This window comes from Dendronephthya gigantea, unplaced genomic scaffold (assembly GCF_004324835.1).
Source record: "Dendronephthya gigantea isolate DGI-Jeju-01 unplaced genomic scaffold, DenGig_1.0 000150F, whole genome shotgun sequence".
NCBI lineage: Eukaryota > Metazoa > Cnidaria > Anthozoa > Malacalcyonacea > Nephtheidae > Dendronephthya > Dendronephthya gigantea.
The window spans coordinates 311,052-338,539 of record NW_021163160.1 but is presented as its reverse complement, the minus strand read 5'-3'; the positions used below and the strand labels follow the sequence as shown (position 1 = coordinate 338,539).

Sequence of the window (27,488 nt, the reverse complement as noted above, 5' to 3'; positions counted from 1 at the left end):
TTGTTTTGTTTTTGTTCTTTTTACTCCGGCGTCAGCGACGGAGTTGAAAATTCGCCCTGGTTTTGTTTTGTTGTTTTTTTTTGTTTTTTTTTGTTTTTTATTTTTCGTCGTCGCAAGTCTGAATGGCGCGAAACATTGTAGTATTTAAAATGTGTATGTAACCGTATTTATCTACGTCCCAGTCTTATCTGCTAAGAGTTGTGGTGCACAGCTTTGGCTAATTTTCCGATGCGCGATTCGATTTCGCTCGCATGATACGGCAATTCCTCCAAGAGCAACAAATAAACCGTTCTTCTCACGCTTTTCGACTAAGTTTAGATTGAATTGGGGTAAGAATATATTTAATACATGTAGATTTTGGTCCTATTTTATTAATATCGCTGCTATTTCGCCGTTTAACAAGATGATGTGGTCGTGTATGGGCGCGTTGAACGTCGTAGTTTGCACAGGATTGAACATTTAATATAACTATATAAGCGCGAATTCCAAAGGCAAAGTGTAAGACAAAGCGAATATATCATGCGGTTTATTTACATTTTTGAACAATTGAACTTCTATACTTTTTAAAGTACAATGTCCTTTTGAATTTCGCAATCGAACATTTAGGTTCGCAAGGCATCTAAATGCGAATATGAACTGTATTGTTTATGTTCAGAAGCTCTATATTGAAGACTGGCACGTGCGCCGGAGTTAACGCCAGAACAGGCGTCTTGTTTTATTTTTGGTCGTCGCAAGTCTGTAATGGCGCGAAATATACTAGAACTTAAAATGTGTATATGACCGTATTTATCTACGTCCCAGTCTTATCTCCCAAGAGTTGTGGTGCACAGCTTTGGCTAATTTTCCAATGCGCGATTCGATTTCGCTCGCATGATACGGCATATCCTCCAAGAGGAACAAATAAACCGTTCTTTTCATGCTGTTCGATTAAGTTTAGATTGAATTGAGGTAAGAATATATTTAATACATGGATGTAGACACGGTCCTATTTTAATAATATCGCTGCTATTTCGCCGTTTAACAAGATGATGTGGTCGTGTATGGGCGCGTTGACACGTCGCGTAGTTTGCACAGGATCGAAGATTTAATACAACTATATAAGCGCGAATTCCAAAGGCAAAGTGTAAGACGAAGCGAATGTATCATGCGGTTTATTTACATTTTTGAACAATTGAACTTCTATACTGCGATGTGCTTCTGAATTTCGCGATCGAACATTTAGGTTCGCAAGGCATCTAAATGCGAATATGTATGCGAAACAATACGCGAACTGTATATATTGTTTATGTTCAGAAGCTTTATATTAAAGACTGGCACGTGCGCCGGAGTTAACGCCAGAACGGCGTCTTGTTCCAATAGTTAACATGCACCGAAGACCGTAAGCGACGTTATATTCAGTTATGCAAATGTACGAACGTAAAAGTTCTAATTGTGATTGGCTAGATGTATAATAATTGCAAATGAGACGATGGATGCATGTAAGCATGTTGATGTTCGTTAAAAGTAAATAGTCGATTGCAATGTTTTCAAAATTCGTTATATTTTCGGTATTTTCCATAAATTTTGTAGCATAGGAGTGTCAAAAAAGCTTCCCATATACCTGCACCTGACACTATTAATTTTTATATGATGGTCGCGAAACAAGCACAACATTGTGAAATGTTAGAAAACAATTATAACTCGCATGCAATGCCGGTGTAAATTTTCATGTCATAAGATAGATCAAGACTATTAGTCCTTTGGGACATGCTCTCTCAGCACAATAAATATGGAAATATAAAGCAGTCTTTTACAAACAAACATTTATTTAGTTGAAATTACCAAGCTGCGAGAATAGATGAACTTCTAGTATAGAACTAAAAGTTTTACTGCCTCCAATGAGAGGACGCAGGGTAATCCATGAAGTCGAGCGAGTTTTAGGGTCTACATTATGTCAAATGAACTTGAATGTACATGCATAAGCTACATATAATGATCGATCAGTGTAAGGCTTGGTTCACACTAGCTCCTAAGAATCGGAGATCCATTATATTACTTTCCGATAGTCTCAGAAAAGCATTTTGCACACCAGCGGCCTCAGACAAAGCCCAAAGGGAATCCCAGACAAGTGTGAACCAGACTTAAAGGCGTTTTAAGATTAGAATATAATTTTATTTTAAGCATTCAACTGGCGTTGAAAGAACTTATGCAAAACAGAACTGCAAACTTATTTTCGATTATGAATATGTCACACCTGACACTAAACGTTCAACCAATGAGGGCCTGGCATTTTACGGTAACGAACGAATTTGGCAGTCCCAGCCAATAGGGAACAATGATCTTAACGTAAGTTTCGTTCGTTAATGAGGTTATAAGTCCTTCGGTGCATGTTAACTAATATAAAATATAGCGGACGTTATTCGCATCAAACTGAACAGTCCTGAATAAACTAAACAGTGGCGTAGCCAGCCTGACGATTTTGTCCCGCTATGTAAATTTCGAGTTATTATAACTATTTGTGCCTTTAGAAATCTATTGTTTTCACAGTCAGTGAACACCAAAATTTTAGCATAGCGGGACAAATCGACAGGCTGGCTATACGCTACTGAAACTAAAAATAACCAGAAATTAAGGCTAACTATTATCATACTATGATAATGCACGTCAAATACTCATGGGATATTGTTCGTACAAGCAGTTAGGGATTTACAATACTCGTAATGTTTGAACATTTTGCCTAGTTGGACCGGCGACTCGTCCAATTTTTGGCAAAATTTTCAAACAACACTCGTCGTATTAATCCGAGTTGCACTAGCCATCGCATGACTACCTATGCTAATTACATTTCAGCCAAATCCTGTCGCGACACCTATACAGGGTGAGTAAAAAAAAACGAACACCTTTGAAATTCAAATTAGTCGCATAGCGGCTTTAATGTGACATAAGTTGCTTAAAATATTTCATAGGTATACGAAGCATATCATATTAATTAACCTAAAACATAAAGTTTGTTCCCACTGGGAGTTTGTTCCCACATTCTAAGCTCTCTAAATACAAAAGAACAGTTTTATCAAATCGTTTTTGTTGTTTGTAGATGGGAATTGTCATATTCCAGCCATAAGTTCGTAGCTAATTTGAATTTCAAAGGTGTCAGTTTTTTTTTACTCACCCTCTATATATGGCATAGGAAACATACAGGTTTTTCAGCTCCTATTTCCGTAGGATAATTATCGTTTTCGATAATAAATTTTAAATCATATTTCACGCTTTTCTGCCATGTTTTGGCTACGAGAGCGGGCCGTATTAGGCCGTACGGACCGCGCGAAGTTTAAATCCCCAGCGACGGCAATAATTTTGAAATTAATTTCATCAAACAGTATACAGTATAGATTCTGCTTTACAGTGTATATTAAGGTTAATTGTGTAAAAATTGATGCTTGGACGACTGCATACACTTACAGGCATTAAGTTATATAGCTACAGGAAATATAAAACAACATGCACTGCAAAAGCTTAGCAAGATTACTGTTTGGTAAATCTGCCTATAGGTAAGTACTTATGCGTATGAGTTCAAACGAACTTGAATTTGCTTTTCTTTCACTATAGTATGGCTTACTATGGCACGAAAACACTTATCCATCTTTGTATAAAAAATAAGCTGATTAATCAAGTAAATTACGTACATAACACATATTATGTTGTTATTTTAGGATATATATTCCATATATGTCATAAAACAGGAACTATGTACTGCAGGGACTTTTTAAGGAGTATAATCTATGAGCTGCACGGCCTGCACCGAACATAGCGATTCGCAATTAGTAAATAACTGAATATTGTCTAAGATTAAATTTATAGGTTCAACAGCAGGTTAGGCTTCCCTCTTGGAAGGTTATATTTCATCAAGATTAATCAACGTATATGGACATCCGGTCTATGAAAGGTATCGCGCTAAGCTCCTCCTACTCACGTAATAAAGCAGTTATTTGGCACAACTATAGAATACCCCGCAAGGTTAAGTATCAAGAACGCTGCCTACGAGCCTACGAGCCTACGCGTCTACTTGCATGCTTTGTTCAGTTGACAATAACACCTGGCGCCGGTTGTATGAAAGCCAGATAGCGTCTATCCTCTGGATAGTGATTTTTTCAATCTAGTATTTCTAAATGGATGATCCGCTTTAATAATTGTTGTTTCCGAAGCTGAATTTGATCGCTTTTCTAACATTTTTAGAAGGGTTGAAATATCGCTATCCGGTGGATACCGCTATTCGGCTGTCATACAACTGGCCCCTGTAAAATTACTTTATTATTTGTTTGATCAGCTGTTTTTTTTAGTCTATTTTCTTTTCATATGAGATATTGGTCATCTCATTACCTCACATCTCTCACTAATTAGGGTGAGCCAGGCCCAAAAGGCTATGCTGGAAATGCATTCTTTAAGGTAAGCGAAAGAGAAATTTAAAAAAATTAGAGTTCACGATAGGAAATCGAAAGGAATTTAATACTTGTGACCTAACCGCGGGTACGTAAGCAGTCGAGGGAAGGTAAAATTTTGCAATTATCAAGCTGCAAAGGTGATTGTTGAGACTTCTGGACTCTTTCTGGCCGCCGATTAGTCGAGCGACCCCGGCGTATTACGTGATTTACCAACGAGAATTTTTTAAAATGGCGGCAAGTTCTGTCGTGGTTTTTATTCAGCGACAGCCACTCAGCCAGAGAGAATATTTAATTAAGGCGTTTGATTTTTAAGAATGGCGAGCTAGGTTTTACCCCAACTCGCCCACACTGTTAATTATCCTGGCGGGTACTTGTTCAGCTAGTACATCGATCCAGCTCCTGCATCTCAATGTTATTAAAACCGTATTATTAATGAAAATTCGGGGGGTTTTATTCAATATGCCTTTTTCTGGTGTTTGGCAGAATACTGATAAATAAGCTACAAAGTCATTGATTGTCCAACCACCTTTCTTATTTATTTATTTAATTAGGTATTGTTTTTGGCGTGATTAATTGCGATAAGTCACAATGCAATAAATAACTTTAGATTCAAGCAATGCATTTATTTCAGGGTTCCCGCGGACCTCCTTGAAGAAGAGGTACACCGGGATACGATGGTATGAAGGTAGGATATATAGTCATCCTAAATACTCCTATTATAGTCCTAAATACCTCTTTTACCTCGTAAATACTGCTATTGTTCCCCTAAATACTCCTATTACCTCCTAAATAATGCTATTGTTCCCGTAAATTCTCCTATCATGCACCTAAATAGACCGCTATTATTGATTAGTTACTACAATCATTATTCTGCTAAAAAATAGTGCTCAATCGAGCTTTTGTCCAATTTTTTTGTAACTGCTATATAAAAACCAAGGATGAGAAAAAGTTAAAGCCTAAATTGAATTAATACCTCAGGAATGTAACTCCTATAAACCTACACAGGGCCGTAGCTAGACCGCTTAATTAAGGGGGTGTATATTCATATATTCATGTTTGTATACCATGGGAACAATAGCATACAAAAGAAATCATTCCGGCGTTAAAAACGAAAATATGAATATTCGCCCCCCCCCCCCCCCCCAATGAGGCTTCTAGCTACGACCCTGAACCTACAATGTGCATGCACTATTTACGCACACGTGCGTAACCTAATAATGTATTCCAATTCGAACAAAACCTTCATTTCAAGAGGGGATGCATTTTTCGGGGATACTCTGTATATGTACCGAAGTTTCTCTCTAAAATTTGGAAAAAATTCTTATACTTTTATATATAATTAACATTCAATAAAATTAATAAAAAAACTGTTTGTAAAAGCTCCATTTGCAAAATACCATGCTAGAAATGATTGGTTCAAAGTTTAGTTAGACTCAAAAAGTTTCAAATTATGATAGGTGAACAAACGTCAGATTTGTAATCCAAGCACTGATGTCCCAATACCACTTAAATTTGCCCGGACTGGTTTGCTCTCAGCTGGTTTAGTCTCATAATTAGACTATGATTAAAGCAATTCAAAGCAAGCAGTCATTTTTAATTGATAGTATTAATACAAGGTCACTTGTAGTGAGGTGAAGTTATTAAAAAGGCCATTATTGAAAACTTATTCGTTAATTCGATTGATGAATTTTTTTGGAAGATTTTTTTAAGCAAGATTGGAGGAATGGGTTGAAGGATTTCATACCTGATTTTTACAATTTATTTTAAGCGATCGCGATTCAAGCTAAATTTTACTTGCAAATTAATACCTTCATAATTTTTAAATACTGTTTTTCTATTTTTTTCAGGGAATGAAAGGAGATCCTGGTGAACCGGTTTGTTTTGATAAACGGTTTTTGCTCAATAATGTAATAACTCGACACCGCATGTGCATTAAATGATTCATGAGTATGATCGCTCTGATGCGAATTATTTCAATTCATAATTTCAGCTAATGCCAGAATTATTTCTTTTGCGATTTTCTTTACTCTTATTTAAACAAGAATACATGAATACACATCCCCTCCCAATCAAGCTTTTTTCATATACTTTTTGGTCTTTTTATATACTCGACGCATGCATTACTGTTATTTAAAAGCGATTTTCTACGAAATGTCAACGAAACTGACTATGTTGCCTGCTATCATTTCATCTACAAGATAAACAAGAATACATAAATATACATCCCCTTCCAATCAAGCTTTTTTCATATACCTTTTGGTCTTTTTATATGCTCGACTCATTCATTACTGTTACTTAAAAGCGATTTTCTACGCAATCTCAACGAAAGTGATTATGTTGCCTGTCATCATGCCACCTATAAGACAACTTCTATGCAAAAACAAAATGGCGGACAGTTTTGCTCAGGAGTGACGAAGAAGAATTTATTACACCAAAAATCTAATAGCTATAGACTATTAGTTTTTATTAAATTACATTTTTTACATTAAAAGTTGTGGATAAATTTTCTGTTAGCTCGAGAAGCAAATGAATTTGGTTTTTCAATTAAAAAACTTGACTAAATAGCGAAAGAAATGTTTGATATTTTTTTCTCCTTATTTCCAGGGAGTGCCAGGTGTTAACGGTAGGGACGGTTTGACTGGTGAAATGGTAAGCTTATAGTAAACATGCGAGTTAGGTTAAAAAATTGTTTCACATTAACAATCATCCAGTAATCCATTACCGTATTCGATAATTCTTTTTCAAGAAGAATAATCAGTCGCGTAGCCAGCCTGACAATTTGGTCCTGCTATGCAAATTACAAGTCAGCAGAATTAATCATTTCTTTAGAAATTCATTGTTTTCACAGTCAATGAACACCAAAATATTAGCATAGATGACTACAGGGTGTCACTATTGAAATCACTCATTGTTAAAATTTGAATGCCGTCTTCACGAATTTTAGCCCATGCGGATTTAATGCAACTTATAAAATCCTAAATACAAAAAATTTGAAATTGTGAATACGTTTGGATTTGAATTAGCCTTGTTATTGCTTCGAAAAAAAATGGCACAGCTGACTGCGTAACGCGTGTGTTTATTGTGGTAACATCCCAACAAAGTGCTTGAGCATTCAAACTCTAACAATTACATTGTTGTGGGTGATTTCAATAGTTTTTTGGGTTTTTTGAGACACCCTGTAGATTGTAAGGCTGGCTACGCAACTGAGAATATTTGTCATTATTATTTATTATATGCACCATTCAATATATAGCCAGTAGATAAATAGCTATAGCCTATTATGCCAGGGATTGAACCAACCCTCTGTTTATAAACTGTTTTTGTTTAAATATCGCACAATAGCCTATACAGGTAAATAATAATACGCAAAATAGCTAAGAAAATAATATTACGCTAACAAAAATTATGGTGTTATTTTCATCACCGAGTAATATATGTCTTCTAATCGTTATAGGGTGACTGGGGTTTGTCTGGTCCACCTGGACCTCAGGTATAGAGCAACTATTATAATCATGCAAAGAAAATTCAACAAAAAACATACGGAAATAACGGATTGCAATGAACAAGTCATAAACGGTTACCGTACCCTTAAACCGCACATTATCCTAATTTTCTTGCATATTTAGCAATATAATTATACGTAAACGACCACATTTATTGATTTATTATCACACATGCACATGTTACAAAAAGCAACATACGTCCATGTTTCACAAAACATTGTTTCTTCTTCATTTTAGATGTAGTGAAAATTCAATGTTTTGTTTAGCGTTTTGCACGCTTCGTGCTTGCGCCATGCATGCCAGTTTTACTCAGAAATTTTTTCTATTCCAGTGCAGATTTAATTATACGGCAATTTTTGTATAAAATCATGGAATATTATGTGTGAATGTTACTGAATCTAATGTTTTCAACCCAAATCATCATAATAGGGGGACAGAGGACAAAAGGGAAGAAAAGGTGATAAGGTAAAGAAGGTTTACGTATTGGGTAACATACTGAAAGAAAATTTCTTTTTTGGTTAACATCGATATTTATTTTTGAGGGTTATAAAGGAAGTAAAGGAAAGGCCGGCGCTAAGGTAAAATGATTATCAGAAAGATAGAACGTAGGTTCTGTATTTCCCTATCCGAATTTTTTTGTATCGTCAAGTACTGAATAATGTAGATAAATTCCGATATAGCTAAGAAGCAGCGTGGCGGCGTCTTCAAGCAACTTCGCACACTTTCCAAAAATGGCCTTAGCCCAACTTTGGGGCGGTAGGGTGGGGGGGGGCGTACACTTATGTCTTCACTGTCTTCAAATCCAGAAGAGTTTGTTGCCAGTATAAACTATGAGTATATTCCGTATAATTATGGTAATATTGTTTGTTTTAGATGGAACAGGAAATGGAGATATACACACTTAATGGCTACTTCGTGTCCCAGAGTGGTTACTACAACAATCGCTATCACGTTACATCACGTGTTCTAACTGACGGCAGATCAGAAACCGGTGGTTGGGGCAGCGAGTCAGAAAATGCTGGGAACTATATTCAAGCAACTTATATTCGCCCTGTTTACGTCACGTCATTAACAGTAGCTGGAGGTTTCATATCATCTTGGGGTCATGATGTGAGGCCAGAATACGCGGACCTGGACTTGGAATATTCTTTCGATGGCAAAAGTTGGTTAAAGGTAGTGGTTTTACTTTGTTTGAAGAGAAAATAAGGCGGTTCTTTCGTTGAATGAGGAATATTCGGACCATTCATAAGGAGGAATATTATAATATACACGAAGCTACTATATTCTGCTGCATTATTTCGGAACTTGTAAATTCACAACCGGTGAGACTTGAGCTAAATTACAAACGTAAAAGTAAGAATTTTCACCCATTTTTAATTTTTTGGCTAAAATACGGCGCTAATGGCAGACAGAAAAAACTAGAAAATTTGAGAAAGGCTGATTCTATCTTTTTAACTAATTAATACATAAAATAATGTACGTTCTTTCCTTTTCCTAGGCACGAACTGTTCCTGCACCTGTGCAAAATGCTGAGATGATCTTTTACGACTTGCCTCAGCCAATCACTGCCAAGTATTGGCGTCTCAGATCAACTGAAAACAAATGGGCCGGAACAACTGAATTTTCTTTGAAACCATTGATTAGACAATAAGTCCAAGTTGCCTTTAAGAAATTATAACACAATCAGCATTTTTTTTTGTAAACTTCAATTCATTTTTTCTTGTTTTTCTTGATCTTTTCAAATTACAATTTTGTATCTACTTGTTTCGTGCAATATTTTGCGTTGATATTTTGATATATGTATTTGAATTTATCATGAGATTGGCATATGAAACAAGGCTTTCGAAATAGATATCAAACCGAGCATATTATACCACGTTCTCTAGAGTGTATCGCCTCCGTGGGTCAATCTCGGTCAATCTCGTTTACTAATAAACCCGCGATTTCCTCTTGCGATCAAATAAAGGCTCTGGGAACAGGGATAATCCAAACCGTATGAATGGCATTACAACATACCAACGGCGTACATGAACGTCCAATCAGAATCATTTCTGATTTCGATTATCCTGTGGATTATCCCAGCGCCTTTGTTTGGTATTTTAATTCGTTTGGTAGTTTCCTCGCCAGAGATTGCCAAGTCCGTGTTTTAAACAAATGAGCCTGGGTCGAGATGTGTTCAACATGAAAGATGGCGACTCGAAGGTTAATTTTGGCAAAACCTTCTGGTATATTTTCAGGTGTGTTCGCTAGAAATTTCCCGTCATTACTCATTTTTCGTATATGGTTGTAACTGGCTATTTGTTGTGCAGTGAAATCGGTGTGCTTTTGGTTGTAATTTTTAAAGAACGATTCCTTCCACTTCATTTTAGTGTGGACTGTTCAAGGTCGATGCAGTGTGTGCTCAATTTCCAATCAAAAGAAGGTGTTTATATTATATTGTGTTTTAAAGTATATGTTTAAATGATTTGTTATTGAGGCAGCTCCAAGTCATTTATAATTGGCCCATACTGATTCAGTATGTGCAAAGCAGGGTAAACCTATTTACATATAGTGATATAGACACTGGTGTTTAAATTTAATAAACTTAAATGAAAAGTTGCGTATCGATTTACTTACTATTTTTGCTGAACTTACTTTTTCCATTGAGGCATAAAAGTTTCTTTCTTTAAAGAGCATCGTGGAACACCAGCTATATTTCATAACCAGACTGGAAAGTGGGACAATACCACACTCAAGGTGTTCTCCCCTCCCCAGAACCAGAATTCGAAAATCACTCTTGTCAGAGATTCTGTCTATTTGCTCTTTGTATGCCTGTATAATTGTAGAGTGAGAGTGTAAGAGTTAAGTAGGAGTCGGTCAGAGACATTGTTTAAGTGTAAAATTAATCAAAAATACCTTCGCTGTTAATTGGCACTCCATTTATCATCTCTAATCAATTGCAGTATTTGCCTCCTCTTACCTCTCATGTCTTCTTTCACCCTTCACCACTCTGCAGTCTGATTTCATAACAAAATTGTAATATGACATTTGACAGAATTACTCAAGCTATGAGCCAAAAGTTGGCAAAGGGGGACGTTCATCATTTAGTGGTGTGGTAGCAACTGTCTTTGGAGCCACTGGATTCTTGGGAAGATATGTTGTTAACAGATTGGGTTAGTTTATATTAACAATTCTGTATTTAGGATTTAAAATGATTAATGACAATATTTGCTATTCGGGTACCATTCATTATGATCATTCCAATTCATTCTGCATATCAACTTCTTTTATCACCTTATGCTACTGTAGTGTACTCTGTGATTTGCTGAAGTGAGGAATCCCAAATGATGTACATACATATAATAATATTGTTAATTTAATGTTACGTTACTGTGCATTCTGACATATCAAATAACAGCAAATTCAAACTTACAGTATAATTGAATTACAACAATTTTGATGTATAAAAATAGTCTTGTGAAATAGATGAAGCTACAGTAAATTAATCAGTATTTGCAATCACCTGGTTACTTGAAAAAATGAGGTCTTTCTGAGCACAAACCTCCCTAAACTTATGAGTATCATTAGGTATAACCTGCTTTTTAATTTCACTATACAGGCAAAATTTCACTAATTGCAAAAATCTAACTCACAAGTTCACTGGAAGAAATTTCTGCGTCCAACGTCAATGGTTGCCAAACACTTGCAGCGAGCTTGCGAATTTTCATCCCTTCTGCTATGCTAGAATTTTTTTCTTAATTTGAAATTAACACAAGCATGCACGTGTGATTATTATTTTTGATATGCAGGTCGTGTTGGCAGTCAAGTTGTTATCCCATATAGAGGAAATGAATATGATTATAACCAACTGAAAGTTATGGGTGATCTTGGTCAGCTGTTGTTCTTTGTAAGTAAGATATTTATAATGTGCTTGCAAGAATTTTATTTTAATTGTTTAAAAGTAAAATTTAAACCCAAAAAGAAAGCAAGTTAAATCTAAGGGCCTCAGGTCTTCCATGAGAACTTGCCATATATATGTTTGAAAAATCAAAATTGACAGAAAATGCAAGTTTTCTCATCAATGTTATTGATGCTAATGCCTACAGGTCCTATTGTGTCCCCACCCCTCATTACTAACTCTATAAACCCCTGGGAATGAGGTTACACTCAATGATTTTTTTAATTAAAAAACAATGGTGTTCATACATCTTTTTATTGACTGCACTAAGTTCAGATCAACTGGAAGCATCTTGATTGAGGCTGTAAATGCCCAAACATTGAGGCATGTGCTTAAATTAATATCATGGAAAATAAAACCCCTAAAATTATCTGTAATATGATTTCCAGGAATATCATTTACAAGATACTAACAGTGTAGCTGACATGATGAAACATTCAAATGTCGTCATCAATCTTATTGGAAAGAACTTTCCCACCAGGTTCAGTACATATACTGTCATTTTAATTTTGTATTGTATGTGTATTATTAATATTAGCTACATTATCAAACCAGGGTTGGCTCCACCTCTACTGTTGCAACATTAGACAAGTCTTGATTTAGGTCGTATACGATTTTCCCCCCATTCTATGTTACAGTAGGTACTGTATGTCTGGGATTTACGCACCACGGGTGGCTGAATATTTACTGTCTTTCTTGGTGCCTGCTTATAAGTCTCAGAAACATCACCCTGCAAGTACTGTACACAGTGGAGTAGCGTGCCGGGGGGGGGGTGCGGTTGTGCTACACGTCCAATTTCAATGGCAAAGTGTTCGGCTAAATGCGACGTTGGCCGGTAAACGTCGGTAAATAATTTTGCTGCGCTTGCTTAGTTGTTTGCCACAATTTGAGAAGTCGTAGCCGACCAAAATGCTATAAGCTTTGTTTAGAGGCGCTGCCACTTATTACGCGCCGTAATTGAGCATATTTTTTAAAATGGCCGCGGAGAAATCCGAAATGTTTAAGAAGTTGTTGTACCTAAAACAACGAAATAAGTAAAAAATAGCCTAAAGTTATTTCGAGGTAAAAACCCACGTTGTAGCTAAGAACTTCTTATTTAGCGTTTTATGCCTTCAATATCGTCGTAAAGATCGTAGTGATATTTTTCACGTTTGTAAAAATTTATTTTCTACAACATATTACTTTTTCAAATAATCACCTTATACTAAAGCAATTATTCGGTGAATATCGCTGAATAATAGTTAATTATTACTTCCCTCAAATATCTTTGGCAAATCCTTTAAAATTTAGGATTTGTTATTAAACACTCCTATTCTGACTATCCCTGCTATAGAAAGTTTAAATTGGCCTAACAGCAGAAGCGTTTTAATAGCAAAAACGTCCTTCGTTTTCTGCTGTTATCGTGTAAACGCAAGGCCAAAACAGGATAATTTTACACCATTTTGAAGTGAAAGCGCGATCTACATTTTTTAACTTATTACAGGAACTTTTCATTTGATGAATGTCATGTTGAAGGAGCCAGAACCATCGCTCGTGCTGCGAAACAAGCTGGAGTTCAGCGTTTAATTCACGTTTCTGCGTTGAATGCCAGTGAAGATTCGCTATCGCACTTTTTGCAATCCAAGGTATTTGGTTTCTCTTCAGAATTGCTCTGCCGCCTAAATCAATTGTAATGTAGCATGTGAAGTACTGTGCGTATGTACAAAATTTGCTTGTGATTGGTGTAACAATGTCCGGAAGCCTATACAGTCAATTATAGACCCATTTACACTACACTCGATTTATTGTTAGTGTTCAGGCTACCAAAACAAAGGCCGGGCACAAATGAAATAGGTACAATAAGTCATGTAACCATTTTAGCCATACGGTGTCAATAAATTGAGTGTAGTGTAAAATGCGCTCATGAATCCAGATGAACTTCGAGTTTAAACTATTAAATCTTGCACGTGCAGTGAATTACTAGACGAGTGCTTAGTTTGACACGCGTTTCTAATTAGTATTATGAGCTGGGCTGTACAGTAGTTCTCGGAATTTTCCAATGAGAAATTGAGAGAATGCGCGTTATTGTGGAACGCGTTTTTTGTGGAACGCGCAAATAAAATGAGAACGTCGGTTGTAGAACCTTGAATATTTTTTAGTATCTTTGCAAAAAATCAGCGTTGACAAATTCTAAATTTGCATTTAGCTGCCTGTTCAGACAGACCTTTCCCCTTTTAGCTTTCGAGTGCGCAATGCGTGACGGTAGTTGATTATCAAACAACTTTGAGTTGCGATATTGTTCTGCTTAGAAGCGATTTTGTTTGTAAGAAAACTTTGCCTATTCTTTTTGCTTCTTTCTTAAACTAAATCGCTCCTGAACATGGCAACTTAAATTGGTCTTGATAATCAACTACCGTCACGCATTGCGTGCTTGAAAGCTAAAAAGTCTATTTGGCTATTGCTAGATTTGCTCTTATCTATGCTTTTCTCCACCTTAATTTGTCGACCAGTGGTGGTACGGTACATGTATGCTAACTGTTCGGAATTGCATCGTGAATAACTATTGGTTAATTTCCGTTCAAATCCAAGTTCAACAGAACTCGCTTTATGGGCGCCCACTCCAACACCTTCTCAAAATACTATATTAACACAGCAAGCATAACTATTAATATTTGTTTTTTAGGCTCGCGGGGAAAAGGCCCTTAGAGAAGAATTCCCTGACGCAATAATATTACGACCATCTGATATTTACGGCCACGAAGACAAGTTTTTCAACTACTATTCATGTATGTTCCATTAGGCATTAGAGGGCTTTAGCAACCGACTATCTGAAATGGCGGGAAAGAACTGAAACTAGTTGTCAAATACAGTTTGCGTACGCCATCTGACGATAATATTTTGCCTTTTCAGATTTCCGCAATATTCCTTTGGGTATACCTTTGATTGATGGTGGAATGAACACCAGAAAGAGACCGGTCTTTGTAAGTATTTTAAAGATCACCAGCATGTACTGTATAGATTAGTTCCTTATCTTTTCCTTGCGCTAGCCAATCAGAGCTAGCGAAATATATGAACAATTATAATGCAGTAAGTTTAATATAATATTATGGTATATTGAAGGTTATGTCTTAAATCTTATATTGAAGTGAGCAAAACTCTGGCTAGGAGGGACCTTAGATATTCAGTGGGGTAGCCAGCCTGACGATTTTGTCCCGCTATGTAAATTTCGAGTTTTTATAATTATTCATTTGCTTAGAAATTTTATTATTTTCAAAGTGAATAAACACCAAAATGTTAGCATAGCGAGACAAATAGTCAGGCTGGCCACGCTACTGTAAATATTAGATTGGATGGTTGTGAAAGACATTATTTCTTTTGGAGTTTCGTTATTGAGATGAAAAGGACAACATAGTTCATAGTCCCATAGTCCCAGCGAATAAAATTATTTTTGATTTAGTTTTGCCAGTATCACTAAGTTCGTCTATTGGTATACTGTAGGTTGTAGACGTGGCCAAGGCTGCGGTTAACGCTATATATGATGGGAAACTAGGGAGTACTTATGAACTTTTTGGGTGAGTAATTATTTTTCATGAAATATATTGCTCGGTTCACTGGATTGAACTTATGTCAGCGGGTTGGCTTTGTACCTAATAACACACTTGCGTGGAGGTGTCTCAGGGAAGTGTCTAGGAAGTTACGCATCGTATTTCATACCATTTAAAAAACGAATTCAATAATTACTTTAATATTTATTTGAAAGAGTGAACATTAAACTCCATTCGCTCGAATTTGTGTCGATTTCACAATTCCTCCCTTGGGACACGTTGATGTCTTCGTCCTTGAGGGCACGTCAAATATTGGATCCGTTGGATATGACTATTTATCACATGTTATGACGTAATTGCGTTCATAAAAATGTCATATTACGGGGCTTAAGAAATGAAACAACAGGTTTGCATTTAATACGTTATCTCTCTTTGCAGACCAAAGGAATATTTCCTGTATGATTTGTTGGACTACATTTACAGAATGAACCGACGGAAGTTTAGACATTATACGCTACCTCGACCTTTGTACAAGTAAGCCTTGTTCTTTACTAAGTACCACTTACATACATAGACTTTCTTTCGTTTGCGCGGAAAATAATCTCGTGACAACGCTATACAGTTTTGTTAGCACTATGCAGAAAACAACATTCACTATTTCGATTTAAGATATACATCATAGGTGTACACTATATTGTTGCAATATAGTCGTCACCATTGGTGACAGTGCCAGTTGTTTGGGCTTATATGCGGGGCCTATACACAGCATTCTGAGGATCACCCTCCTCTGCCCTACCCCTGTAGGGTGATAAATATATGCACATGTGTATGCTCAAACTGATAATTGTTCATGTTTTATGTCACTGCCTTGAATTAGTATCGTTGCCTGGGCTGCTGAACAAAGTATTTTTGATCCTCGTTTAACGCGGGATATGTTGTTCAGGGTATGTATGTGGCTATGTGTGAAGTTGTTGTACTGTAAATGAAATACCCTATGAGTGAATTGAATAAAATACTTTATGATTGGACCCGAATGCATGCCTTCCTTCCTATTGTCTTCTGTAGTATAGTTATGGGAGAAAGCAATTCTTTCTGCTAATAATAAATTTCCTTGCATTTGGAATTTGAAAAAGGGCCGCGGGCTGATGTCAATTTATAAGTTCACATCGAATTTGGCATTGCAATTTTTGTTGTATATCGTTATCTAGCAATTCAATACTGATGTCCCTACTGATGGCCTGCCAATGCTTGAAGATATTGGAGTTGAGCCGACAGCTGTAGATACAGCGGCTATTACTGTTTTGCGCCGTCATCGCGATTTGTGGACGTTTGAGGAGGCCTTGGACGAGGAGGAAATATGTAAACCAACCAGTGCTTATTCTTAAAAGAGAATTCACACATAGTTTGACTAAATTAAACAAATGTTTATACAATTGTCTTTCAGCTGCTATGGTGTTGAAAACAAAGTTTATTTTATACCGACGTTTTGCACATTATTTTTGGGGGGGCTGTAGGGAAGCTTGATTGGGAGGGTGCATATATTGCAGGGTCAGCAGGGATTCATATATTTTTTCTATTGCTCCACTTATTTTTTGCGAGCAATTTTTGTGAGAAAAGCACGTAATATTTTAAGATTTTTTCAGCGAGTGGTACTAGGAGCGGAGGTTATAAACAAACTTCGCTTCAACACAGCTAATGCCTGCCCAGACACACACGTATGTAGTTGTCAGGTTTTTCAAAATCATGCACCGTCACGTGTCAAATAGGTTTTATTATAGCCAGTAAACTTTAATCTTGTTTCCAGCAAGTTCAGTGAAGGGTTATTTACTTGAAGGTCACTCAAGGTGACTGAAGTGACTCATCGTGTGTTTCATCACGGTTAGGCGGGGAAACCACTAACCGTGGTTTCATGATTGCTAAAAATGAGATCTCTGAGAGTGATCGAAATGCTTTGGAGGCGTAGGTCGCTATAAGTGCTCGCGGATATGACGAAACATACGTAGCTATATACGAAGTATAGCGTTCGCTTTCTCGAAAAACAAATCGAAAGAATTCGAATAATAAATAGAATCTGCAGACAATTTTTTCACTTGGAAAGCAGGTTCTTGTAGTAACTAGCACGAGGAAATATTTCCTTGCAATTCGTTAATCGGATTACAACATTCGCCGCGCTTGAATATCAAAATAAAAACCAATTGCCAGACCATCGGAAAAGATCTCTTTAGAAAGCCATTCCCTGGGTACAGGCAGCATAACCAGTACCTAAAAATATTCCGTGGTATTTCACTTGTTTCTATGTTTGATCAACAATCATACCCGTTTTTGACTGGAAAGCTGGAAAAGGAATGTCATAAGTATAAACATTCATGATGGAATTTCGTTCGGATAAATAAACGCTAAGATTCTCTGGTAACGGTGTTTACCCACGGAAATTGCCACATTCGTGGCTGATTAAACTGATTTAAACTACACGATAAGTTGTATGCAATTATCATTTTGACGGATGCAAAAGAGGGCCTATGCCACGGTTGTATTCATACGTTCACATACGCCAGGGTACGCGTAAATCGTATACGACAAATCGCGTTGTGTAAATAGGCCTTAACACAAAAGTATGCAAAACGTGCAAAGCTTTGCTTATTTGGGCATTTTAAAACATTTCGCAACAGTGAAAAACAAGAATAAAGGCTAGTCAAGTTCGTAAGAATAACTAATGAAAATGCAGTTAATATGTCATATGTGTTGACACTTGTTGAACTAGTTGGACTACTGGTCAAAGTATTGTTTTCAGGAAGGTCAATGAAGGTGATATTCACGAAGGTCATTCAAGGTAATATTTATCATTCTTTGTTTATATAAAAGGTCAGATTACATTTGCTTCACGAAGAACTGCTGCAGTGATTGAAACATGCTGGTGGCAGTATTAATATTCGGTGTTATTTTAACCTTGTTATGCATCAGGTTGTGGAAACACTTTCAATTCTGCAATGAGGTATGGCTGATTCCTGTTCCTGTAAAAACCTCTCCAATCTTTGGCCACGCACTGACGTTGAAGAGAGATCCACACGGTACGTATGTATGAAGTGTATTCATGCATGAGATTCCAATGTTTTGTTTTAGCTTTTTACATAGGAGATTCGAATAGAACAGTAGTAACAATTTCCTGGCTTTTAATTTTAATGACGAGTACTTTAATTGCCATTATGACTTGGCAAATAACCAAGCTCTTTAAATTGCATAATTTTGGTTTAATCTCTTATACATAATCTACTTGTAACTTGTACTTGTATATATATAAAAATAAAGATTTAATGACGTTTGGTTTACGTACGAAATACTAGAGAGCGCTCATTGCCGTATAGATAGAGTAGATATAACGTCCAGCTCGTCCATTTACGTCTGTTTCGTCTGTACAGGAATGATACAGTCATTTATAAATGTGTTAATTTATTTATATGATGTTATTTATATATGCATAAGTCTCTTTCAAGGTAATTATATTTATAAGCATAATAATCATAGCTGGAACCGTTAATATGGGGTTTATATATACTATTAAATTTAAACTAGATCTTAACACATGCATTAATTTTACCTGCTTTTTTACCTGCTGGTCTTGCTTTGATCTACATATATATGTTAACATGTATATGTCAATTGCAAGTACAAGTTAGTTAGGCTTCACTAATTATTTAAACTTTTTTACTTCAAATAGAGTTTTTCACCCAGATTAAAGGTTGGGTAGACAATTGTTATGCAGATGGATTGTTCTCTGTCTGGCTAGGACGAACTCCTGTTGTTATTCTTTATAAACCAGAATATGTTGAGGTATTAATTGTTCTTTTAATCTACATGCCAGTACTGTTTAACAATTCCTGTGCATATTTCCTGTGGCAATTTAATTTTTTCTCGTTGGTACAGGTGAAATTTTGCTTTCAGAACTATTTGGCAGCTTAAAATCTCATCTGTACCATTTTTTCAGTACCATACCAAAAATTATGTATATATAAGTCTAAATGAAGCTATAATGACTATAAAGTCAACAATGTATTTCAGGGTTAATTATCATTTTTTAATTATGTTTCTACTAGATATTATTAGCAAGTCAGAAAAACATCACTAAAACACCACTTTACATTTTTCTCCATTCATGGCTTGGAACAGGTAATGACCCTCGTAAATAACATAAGCAAAGCATTGTGGGGATGGATAGATATTGGGAGGGTGCAAGGAGGTTAACATCCCCTTAAAAATTTTACACCCTCCTAGGAGAATGCACTAGCATCCTCCTAAAGAAAGCAAATTGTAAAAGATCAAGAATTAGGGGCATCACCGGTGACTATCAATATTTGTGATGCAGTTAACTACCGCCCAAATTACTACACAATCTTTATATTGAACAAAAAAGTACTGCATTCTTTCTGAATATCATAGTCATACTAGAAATAGACAGCTTCCAAAGAACTAAAGGCTTGAAATTTTTAAAACTTTCTTGCTCAGTGCCAAGCATGCAGCTGGTTCCTCCTGAAAACCCAATATTAACTATCTTAAACCTTACTTAATATTAACCACCTTTTTGCCTCTATGCAATTTATATATAACATTGATCAACATGCAGAACCTAATAAATTTGGAAGGTGGTGTGGGGCAAGGTTGTGTTGAGGTTGGCATATTCTGTGAGTGTGAGAATTAATAATCCGAATGTGAAGGATGAAAAAATTTGATGATTAAAAATGGCATAGTTCAATCTCTCATGTCAACCCTTACCCAATCCAGAACAAGTGCGCTACGCCGGAAGAAGTGTTTTACGGATTTAATACCGTGTTTTTTCACGAATTAAAAAGTAGAAAGCGAGTAGTGTGCCGTTATAGGGTGATTTGATAATAATTAAATGCACAAAATACCTCTCATACAACTTGTGAAGACTGAATTTGACACCGTTTACACTATACCGGATTGCAACTTGGCGCCGCAATTTTCATACCTGATCCTGGCAGCTCCTGTTCATGCACACTCTACATTGGAGGTGATATCTATGTACATCCTTAGTATGCAATAATTAAACCAATAAAATATGTACCTCAATTGAAAACAAGACGCCTGCTCAAGGCGTTCACTCCGCCTGCATGCCAACTGATGTACATAAGTCATCCGTGGACCGTGTAACCCAGGGGCTTCTCGGTCAAAAATGAAGTTGTTTTGGGTTACCTGTAGAAATGCCAACTTCTGTCGCCCAAAACTACGACTACTACTAAAAGGAAAAAAGACCATGGCATTTTAAGACTCCGCTGCGCATACGCAGGCGGGGTGTGTAATTATTAAACTAGTACTGAAAATCGAAATATATCTGCTCGTTTGTTCAATAGATAGATCATTTTGTTTTCTGTTTTGTTTTATCATTCTTGAGTTCGTGGTTTCGTTTATAGTTCGTGGTTTCGTTTATAAAACTAAACGCCTCTAAACCGCTTTTCGAACCACTGCGGCACTGCCCCCTGAAATGTTTCTTTATAGTTAATTGTTATGATCAGAAGATATGCACAGAATGTACTTTATATCGACGTCTTTAATTTACTCCATATATTCTTTTTATTTTTATTTCCAGGTCTTCTAACCAGGTTAGTTGTATTGATTTATTCACGCGTGATTGTGTTCTATTATTTTCGCAAAATTATTCACATACATACAAGTTGAAAACAACACGTCACGGTTTAGTTTCAGCGTTTGTGAATTGTGATTGGTCATACAATTCATGAGAGCGAGGCTTTCAGGCATAGTGACGTCAACGGAGAAAATGTATATTGTAAACTTTTATAATTTACCTGCATTTTTACCATGCAGCCCTTCAAATTTACCGTCTAGTTAAAAGAAAGCGGTTAAGATATCCATTCACTTTCTTTTACAGCACCGGTAACAAATGGAAATCTCGTCGAAGGCTTCTCACTCCGACATTTCATTTCAAAATTCTGAATGACTTCGTTTCTATTCACCAAAAACAATCTGCTATCCTGTTGAATTACTTCAGGTATTCAGCATGTGCATCACAGTTGAATACATATATACTTGTATGTAATTTAGAATAAGCATCGGTGAGATACTTCCCACAGTCCTTCGCGCGCTTGCTCAAGCAAATCCCTTCAAGAGGAACAGGTAATATGCATGCGTGAAAACTAAAAGTTTTATCTTCATTTTGAGATTATTCAATTTTTTGATGCAGTAAATAGTTGTTTTCAAAGTTAACTGTACTATCCAGTAATATTTTATTGAAACAAATTACGATTTGAAAATGCAAATAAGTGACTACAGTCACCACGTTACTATACGTTCCACTTTGAAAATCAACCTCTTTTGCATCCGAAATGCAATTTGAGTTATATATTATACTTATGCGTCAGTCGTATTTCTCTAGCAGCATATAAATAGTTTTGTTATGAAAGATTCCGGATAGCCAACAAAAAAATGTATGATGTATATTATATATAATATTATATATCAACTGTAAATCATCCAATCAGAAAGCTCGATTGCAGCGGGGTATTCGAGTTTGCGTGTACCACGCATGGATGCCTCGCACACGACTCGAGGTTGTCAACTATTGCCCGTTCATAATTTCCTGTTTGTTGATTTAATCTCACTGATTTTACTGTTTCTCGTCAATCTTGCATATAACCTCTTAATCTGTTCTATCGTGTATTCTCTCATGTATATGGTCATTATTTCTTATTTACTGTAGGCAAAAGCTGATAAGGGTGAATTTGATATAGCTCCTTACATCACGCTCTGTGTCTTGGATATCATATGTGGTAATTTTTTTATCTGAGCTGTATAAATCGCAATAATAAAGAATTAAAAATTCTGGGCAACTGTTTTTCACAGTTTTGGCCATTCACCTAGTGTTAGGTAGAACATTAAGGTCAATTCTTACAACTGCATAACTACGACGTCTAGATATCGTTAAATGGTGACTGTCGAAAAAAATATTTTTCATAGTTTCAACTGTGCATGCATTCCTGGGACATCTGCTAATTTCAATATATTCCATGATAAAATTGTATTGTCCACTCCAACGCTACACATGTACAAGAATTTGTTTTATAAAATAACATGTATATACGCGTGTTCTGATTGGTTGAAGCCCGTGTTTGGATCAGGCAATCCAAACACCGAAATTTCGCGGGAATTTATAAACGAATTTATGATGTTTCGCGCGCTTTTCTAAACTCTCGCAGCATTCCCGCGTGTTTAGATCAGGCCATCCAAACACGGAAACCATTAAATGATTGTTAATACTACATGCAATAGACCTTGTGCATAATGACATAACAAACCATGACGCCTGCAGGGAATTCTGATCTGAGTAGTCTCGGCGGAAAATTTAAACTTTAAAATTTCCCGCCTTGACTACTTAGACCAGAGTTCCTTGTAGGCCTCACAGGTACATTGTTATACATAAGGTGCATTATGTTTTACTAGTCCATTTTCCGTCCCGTAAATACTGGGGATATCAGCATTTCCAACTGTTCCAATTTTTTATCAAGCCTTATCCATGATAGTGTGTTCAAGTCAGACACAAAAATATATTCTACCTACTGTTGTAAATGAATTTTGTGCAGAAATTATTTTTGTACGTAACAAGTATAGGCGTGCATCCTGAGTTTCAAAAATCAGAAAAATTAGTCTTGCGCTCGTGATTTGTATGTTTTGTAATTTTTCCATGATCATCGGTAAATCCCGTAATTATATGCTCAACGGTCTTGTCTTTTCACTCCTCAAATTGTAGAAACGTCAATGGGCATCGACATCAAAGCTCAATATGGCAGTAATCCAGAATATACAAAAGCCGTGTTCAGGTAAGGTACTGTTTTTTTATTGAATTACGTATGTAGTGTGTATGATCTCATCTAGATAAATAGTGTTAATTATTGTACCGAAGTTAACCAGTAAGAATCTCTATTATAATTACTGTATTTGATAAATTGAACCAAATGTGGTGAAAAAAACAGCTCTCGAAAATTTACTTAAAATTTGATTGGGAGAACGTACGCCAAGAGCCGAGTTTACAAGGAAGCTATACAATATGTAACTCTCGAATTTTTTTTAGCACATGTGAACTTATTCAAGAACGTCAGAAGTCACCATGGCTTTGGCCCGATTTCATATATAACATAACGTCGTCTGGAAGAAGCCATCAAAAAGGCTTGAATGTTCTCCATGGTTTCACAAACCAGGTATTTATAGAGTATATTCACTTTTATCAGTTTTACGATTGATTGATACTAACAAAAATAGTAGCTAAAAAAGTAGTCATAATAGTTTTTGTGTCAATTACGTAAGTTCATCTATTTTGTTATACCTTAATAATTCATGCTTAGGAAAACACGACTGCTAAACAAAAATGACCATTACAATAATTATATATGCATTAAATTATGCCATGTAATTAATAATTAACTTACGAACTTCGACATTAAATTGTCTGTACATTAAAATAGCAAACCTCTGTATTGACCTCGCTATACCTCGCTTTAGTTCGGGTCAATACACCATGAACACGGTTTGATATTTCTCCGTACAGACCTCACACTCTGTTAGCAAGTCCTGTAGCTAGTATGTATGTTCGTTCCAATGTTATTTATCTGCAAAACTGGTTCGCGCTTTAGGAACACCGAACACAATGTACATTGCCGTGGACTATGCTGTCTATGCATGAATTATTCTACTGAAACAAAGTTTTTTATCAAAGCATTTCCTTTATTAAGGTGATTAATGACCGTATCGAGCAACGAAAATTACGGAAATCAGAGGATTTCGATGGTTCTGACGATAGGGCGATATATTCGTCTAGTAATCGTCGTATTCGGGCATTTTTGGATCTTTTATTAGAGGAATATGATCAGGGAAATATAACGAAGGAGGGCGTCAGAGAAGAGGTCGATACATTCATGTTTGAGGTACTTTGCTCTGATTTATTTTTTTACAAATCACCTCGGTTTGGAATCTATTTTTTTTCCTAAAGCGAAGCCTTTCCTAACAAATTTTACTAACTTGAGATAGCGACACACTAAGTGAACAGTTTTTCCTTGCAGGGTCACGACACAACAGCAGCTTCATTACAATGGATCATTCATCTTCTTAGTATTAATCCTGATTTCAATCACGCTTGCAACAGGAAGTAGATAATTGGTATGGTAAGTTTCACTATTTCTTTCTTCTGGGTTTTTCTCATAAAATTTTGTTACAATGTTCGCCTAAGAATATCTAGAGTAACCTCGTACCCAGGGTTTTGCTGCCTACGCTCCCTGGGTACGAGGTTGATCCAGAGTATGAAATAATGAAAATGAAAACAAAGCGATGGTTGTAAAGTCTGGTCGATCAACGTTTACAAGAAACCTATTTTTCACGAAATTGGATGTATATCAATGCCAATATTATTTTTCCCTATTGTATGAAAAACCGTCGCCAGCAATGTCAACACTGAATTCGTTTATATAAAGTACCGTTTTGAACTTGTATCACGTCACAGCAGTCTCGATTTAGTAGCTACGGTATGGCGCAGAAATATTTAGTACTCAAGATTGACCTGAACGAATCTACACTCTCGTACACTATGAAAAGAAGAAATGCGCATGCACCCAAATTTTCAGGAACACATCTCAAGTAATATTTTTGACGAAGCAATCGGTGATGGTATTTTGTAGAATCTTTACCGACTGATGGGAAAATAAACCCTGAACAACTTAAGGACTTAACTTATCTGGAATGTGTCGTGAAGGTGAGATATTGATTATTGTTATACAAACAATGTTTGTTTTCATGCGGTGAAAGATTGAAAAGCGAAGCCGACTTTAATGGAAAATTCCATCTTTTACCGAAATGAAAATGTACTTTCTTCTGCAGAAATGAATTTAGCATAAAAAAACACCGAAATAAATCTAATATTATTAAAATATTTAGTAAGGGAACTATTTTTATTAATTTTATAAATGATAATCGCATTGTCCATACTATTTGGATTCATGATCAAAATTAATGCGCGCGAGCGTTACCTGTACGAACTGAGTACGATCAATATTGTGAGTCATTGGAAACTTGCTATGGAATACTGATGTTTGAGATTACCGACTAATAAATAGAGTGTAATTTCAAAGTGAATTCAAACAGGTGCAAGCCCAGCCAATTTGCATTTGTTTCTATTGTTAGGAGGGATTGCGATTGTTTCCGTCTGTACCTCTCTTTGGTCGTGAATTGACGGAGGAATGCAAATTCGGTAAGATTTTTTTTACAAAGCAACGTAACATGTGGGACTGTTGATAATTCATTCCAAGAATGAACTGGTTGAACTTGTGGGATCATCTCAACTTAATTTGGTGCACTCGAATTACACAAGAAACCATGCAGAACCCTCAGTGATTGAGCTTAAGCAAAGTGACAGGAAATGGTTCAGAAGTTGAGCATTTAGAAATTCCCAATTTAATAATTGTTCACTATTATAAACAACGAGTGAGGAGACAACCTCTATATAAAAACCTTTAAAAATTTTCGCCCGTCCCTGCATGCATGTATGCATGGGGAATTAAAGCAACGTTTTGTTTAGCTAGTTTTATTCGCCAAACGAGCATGTGAGCATTTTTATTTTTCAGGTCCGTACCGTGTTCCTAAAGGATGTAGCATTATTGTGGCTTCAGTGGGTTTGCATCGTAATCCTGAAGTATGGGAGAATCCAGAGACGTTCAATCCTGACAGATTTCTTTCAGAAAATAACGTTGGAAGACATCCTTTTGCCTATGTTCCTTTTTCTGCTGGACCAAGAAACTGCATTGGTGAGTAACAAATATAGTCCTATTCCATGTACATTAATTAACCAGTCAGATTGCGTGTCTCACTGTAGTTATTACATGATGAAATTTCTGGCTATTGCTAAGAATTCATGTTACAGTATGCAATGGATCAATTTTTGAAGTCTAGCCTTGAAACATGATTAGAAAAAACCTTCAAGGTGTTCTGTTAACAAAAATGTATTATTACTGTTCTGGATAGATTCTAACGATCTTCATTGTATCGTTGTCATTATTAGCGTAATAATATTACCGGGTGCAGATTTATTTAGTCGAGAGGAGTACAATTATTTCATTTATTATATTCATTTTTGAAATCAATGGTGTCTCTTGCAATCTGACTGGTTGAAAATAATTTGATAATTCCCAAATCGCACTATTTTTGAGCATTATCCACATCATTTATAAGCCAATAAGATTGAAGCTCTGCACCACAATAACCAATCAGATTTAGTATTAACTATCCAATCAATTACAGGAAGAATAGCACAAAATTTTATTATTTTGAATTTTTAAATGCCCCGCAAACTTTCTTGACAAAAATAGATGAAAATTACTCACATTTTACGCCGTTTACGGTTCTTCCAGCCAATAAATGGTTTTGAATTTGTTTAATTTTTTGTATGATTTAAAAATGAATATAATTAAGTGGAAATTGCAATTTGTATCGTGCAATTTTGGTGTGAAACCAAACTTGTGATTATAAATCACACTCCCGCTTCGTGGTCGTGCGATTTGTAATCACGCGTTTGATTTCACACCAAAATTGCACTCAGTTCAATTACCATTATTAATTATTTCATGGTCATGGACAAAATGGCCAGAAAGGAAAACGAAGATACTGTCCAAAGTACAAAATAATGGATAAAAGTCTGGCATTTTCGTTGCAGGACAAAGATTTGCTATGATGGAAGACAAAATTGTATTAGCATCCATCATACGCCATTTTAATATCAAGTCTACTCAGTCGTCTGATGATATTAGGAAAAGTGCAGAAATTATTCTGAAATCCACAAGTGGTATTATGGTGGAGTTGGAAACAAGAATTTTTTAAACATGTTCGATACCGCTCTTCTAAAATTGAAATTAATGACCTCTACAGACGACCTAGACCCACTGAACTCTAATATACCTGGAATGATAACAGGTGATGAATCTGGCTTACATTTCTCCACATCAAACGATTTTCTATAAATTTAGGCTGAAATACCTGACACTAAAACGTTAGGCATTATTATAAAACAATGTTTTCGTAATAGTGTCATATTTTTGGC

The 27,488-nt window shown here is 36.0% G+C and overlaps 2 protein-coding genes and 1 pseudogene across 3 annotated transcripts in view; all 3 read left to right on the top strand.

The window, feature by feature from the left end:
* The window catches only part of LOC114537107 (collagen alpha-1(XVII) chain-like), a 101,930-nt gene extending 92,337 nt beyond the window's left edge, over nucleotides 1-9,593 (top strand). The window contains exons 3-11 of one of the 2 annotated variants that reach the window (XM_028558245.1): nucleotides 4,378-4,422; nucleotides 5,050-5,103; nucleotides 6,266-6,292; nucleotides 7,023-7,067; nucleotides 7,873-7,908; nucleotides 8,351-8,386; nucleotides 8,464-8,499; nucleotides 8,795-9,094; nucleotides 9,420-9,593. In XM_028558245.1, the coding sequence (XP_028414046.1) occupies nucleotides 5,098-5,103; nucleotides 6,266-6,292; nucleotides 7,023-7,067; nucleotides 7,873-7,908; nucleotides 8,351-8,386; nucleotides 8,464-8,499; nucleotides 8,795-9,094; nucleotides 9,420-9,572 (639 nt within the window). In that variant the 5' untranslated portion in view covers nucleotides 4,378-4,422; nucleotides 5,050-5,097 and the 3' untranslated portion in view covers nucleotides 9,573-9,593. The remainder of the gene's footprint in view (nucleotides 1-4,377; nucleotides 4,423-5,049; nucleotides 5,104-6,265; nucleotides 6,293-7,022; nucleotides 7,068-7,872; nucleotides 7,909-8,350; nucleotides 8,387-8,463; nucleotides 8,500-8,794; nucleotides 9,095-9,419) is intronic. The other variant, XM_028558244.1, reaches the window with a different exon arrangement.
* Nucleotides 9,594-10,080: 487 nt separating this feature from the next.
* LOC114537103 (NADH dehydrogenase [ubiquinone] 1 alpha subcomplex subunit 9, mitochondrial-like) lies at nucleotides 10,081-16,864 on the top strand. The gene is made up of 12 exons (XM_028558233.1): nucleotides 10,081-10,158; nucleotides 10,291-10,343; nucleotides 10,956-11,073; nucleotides 11,710-11,807; nucleotides 12,248-12,339; nucleotides 13,342-13,483; nucleotides 14,521-14,623; nucleotides 14,748-14,818; nucleotides 15,336-15,409; nucleotides 15,821-15,916; nucleotides 16,260-16,326; nucleotides 16,591-16,864. Exons 1-12 carry the CDS (start codon nucleotides 10,110-10,112, stop codon nucleotides 16,765-16,767), a joined length of 1,140 nt encoding a protein of 379 aa, XP_028414034.1. The 5' UTR covers nucleotides 10,081-10,109; the 3' UTR covers nucleotides 16,768-16,864.
* A 1,406-nt stretch (nucleotides 16,865-18,270) lies between these two features.
* Nucleotides 18,271-27,369, top strand: LOC114537126 (annotated as a pseudogene).
* Nucleotides 27,370-27,488: the final 119 nt, after the last annotated feature.

Excerpts from the sequence above, each read along its gene's own strand:
- LOC114537103 (XM_028558233.1), top strand. The coding sequence starts at position 10,110 with ATGGCGACTCGAAGGTTAATTTTGGCAAAACCTTCTGGTATATTTTCA. Across the intron at positions 13,484-14,520 it reads CGCACTTTTTGCAATCCAAG|GCTCGCGGGGAAAAGGCCCT; the intron begins GTATTTGGTTTC and ends TTTGTTTTTTAG. Across the intron at positions 15,917-16,259 it reads CTACCTCGACCTTTGTACAA|TATCGTTGCCTGGGCTGCTG; the intron begins GTAAGCCTTGTT and ends GCCTTGAATTAG.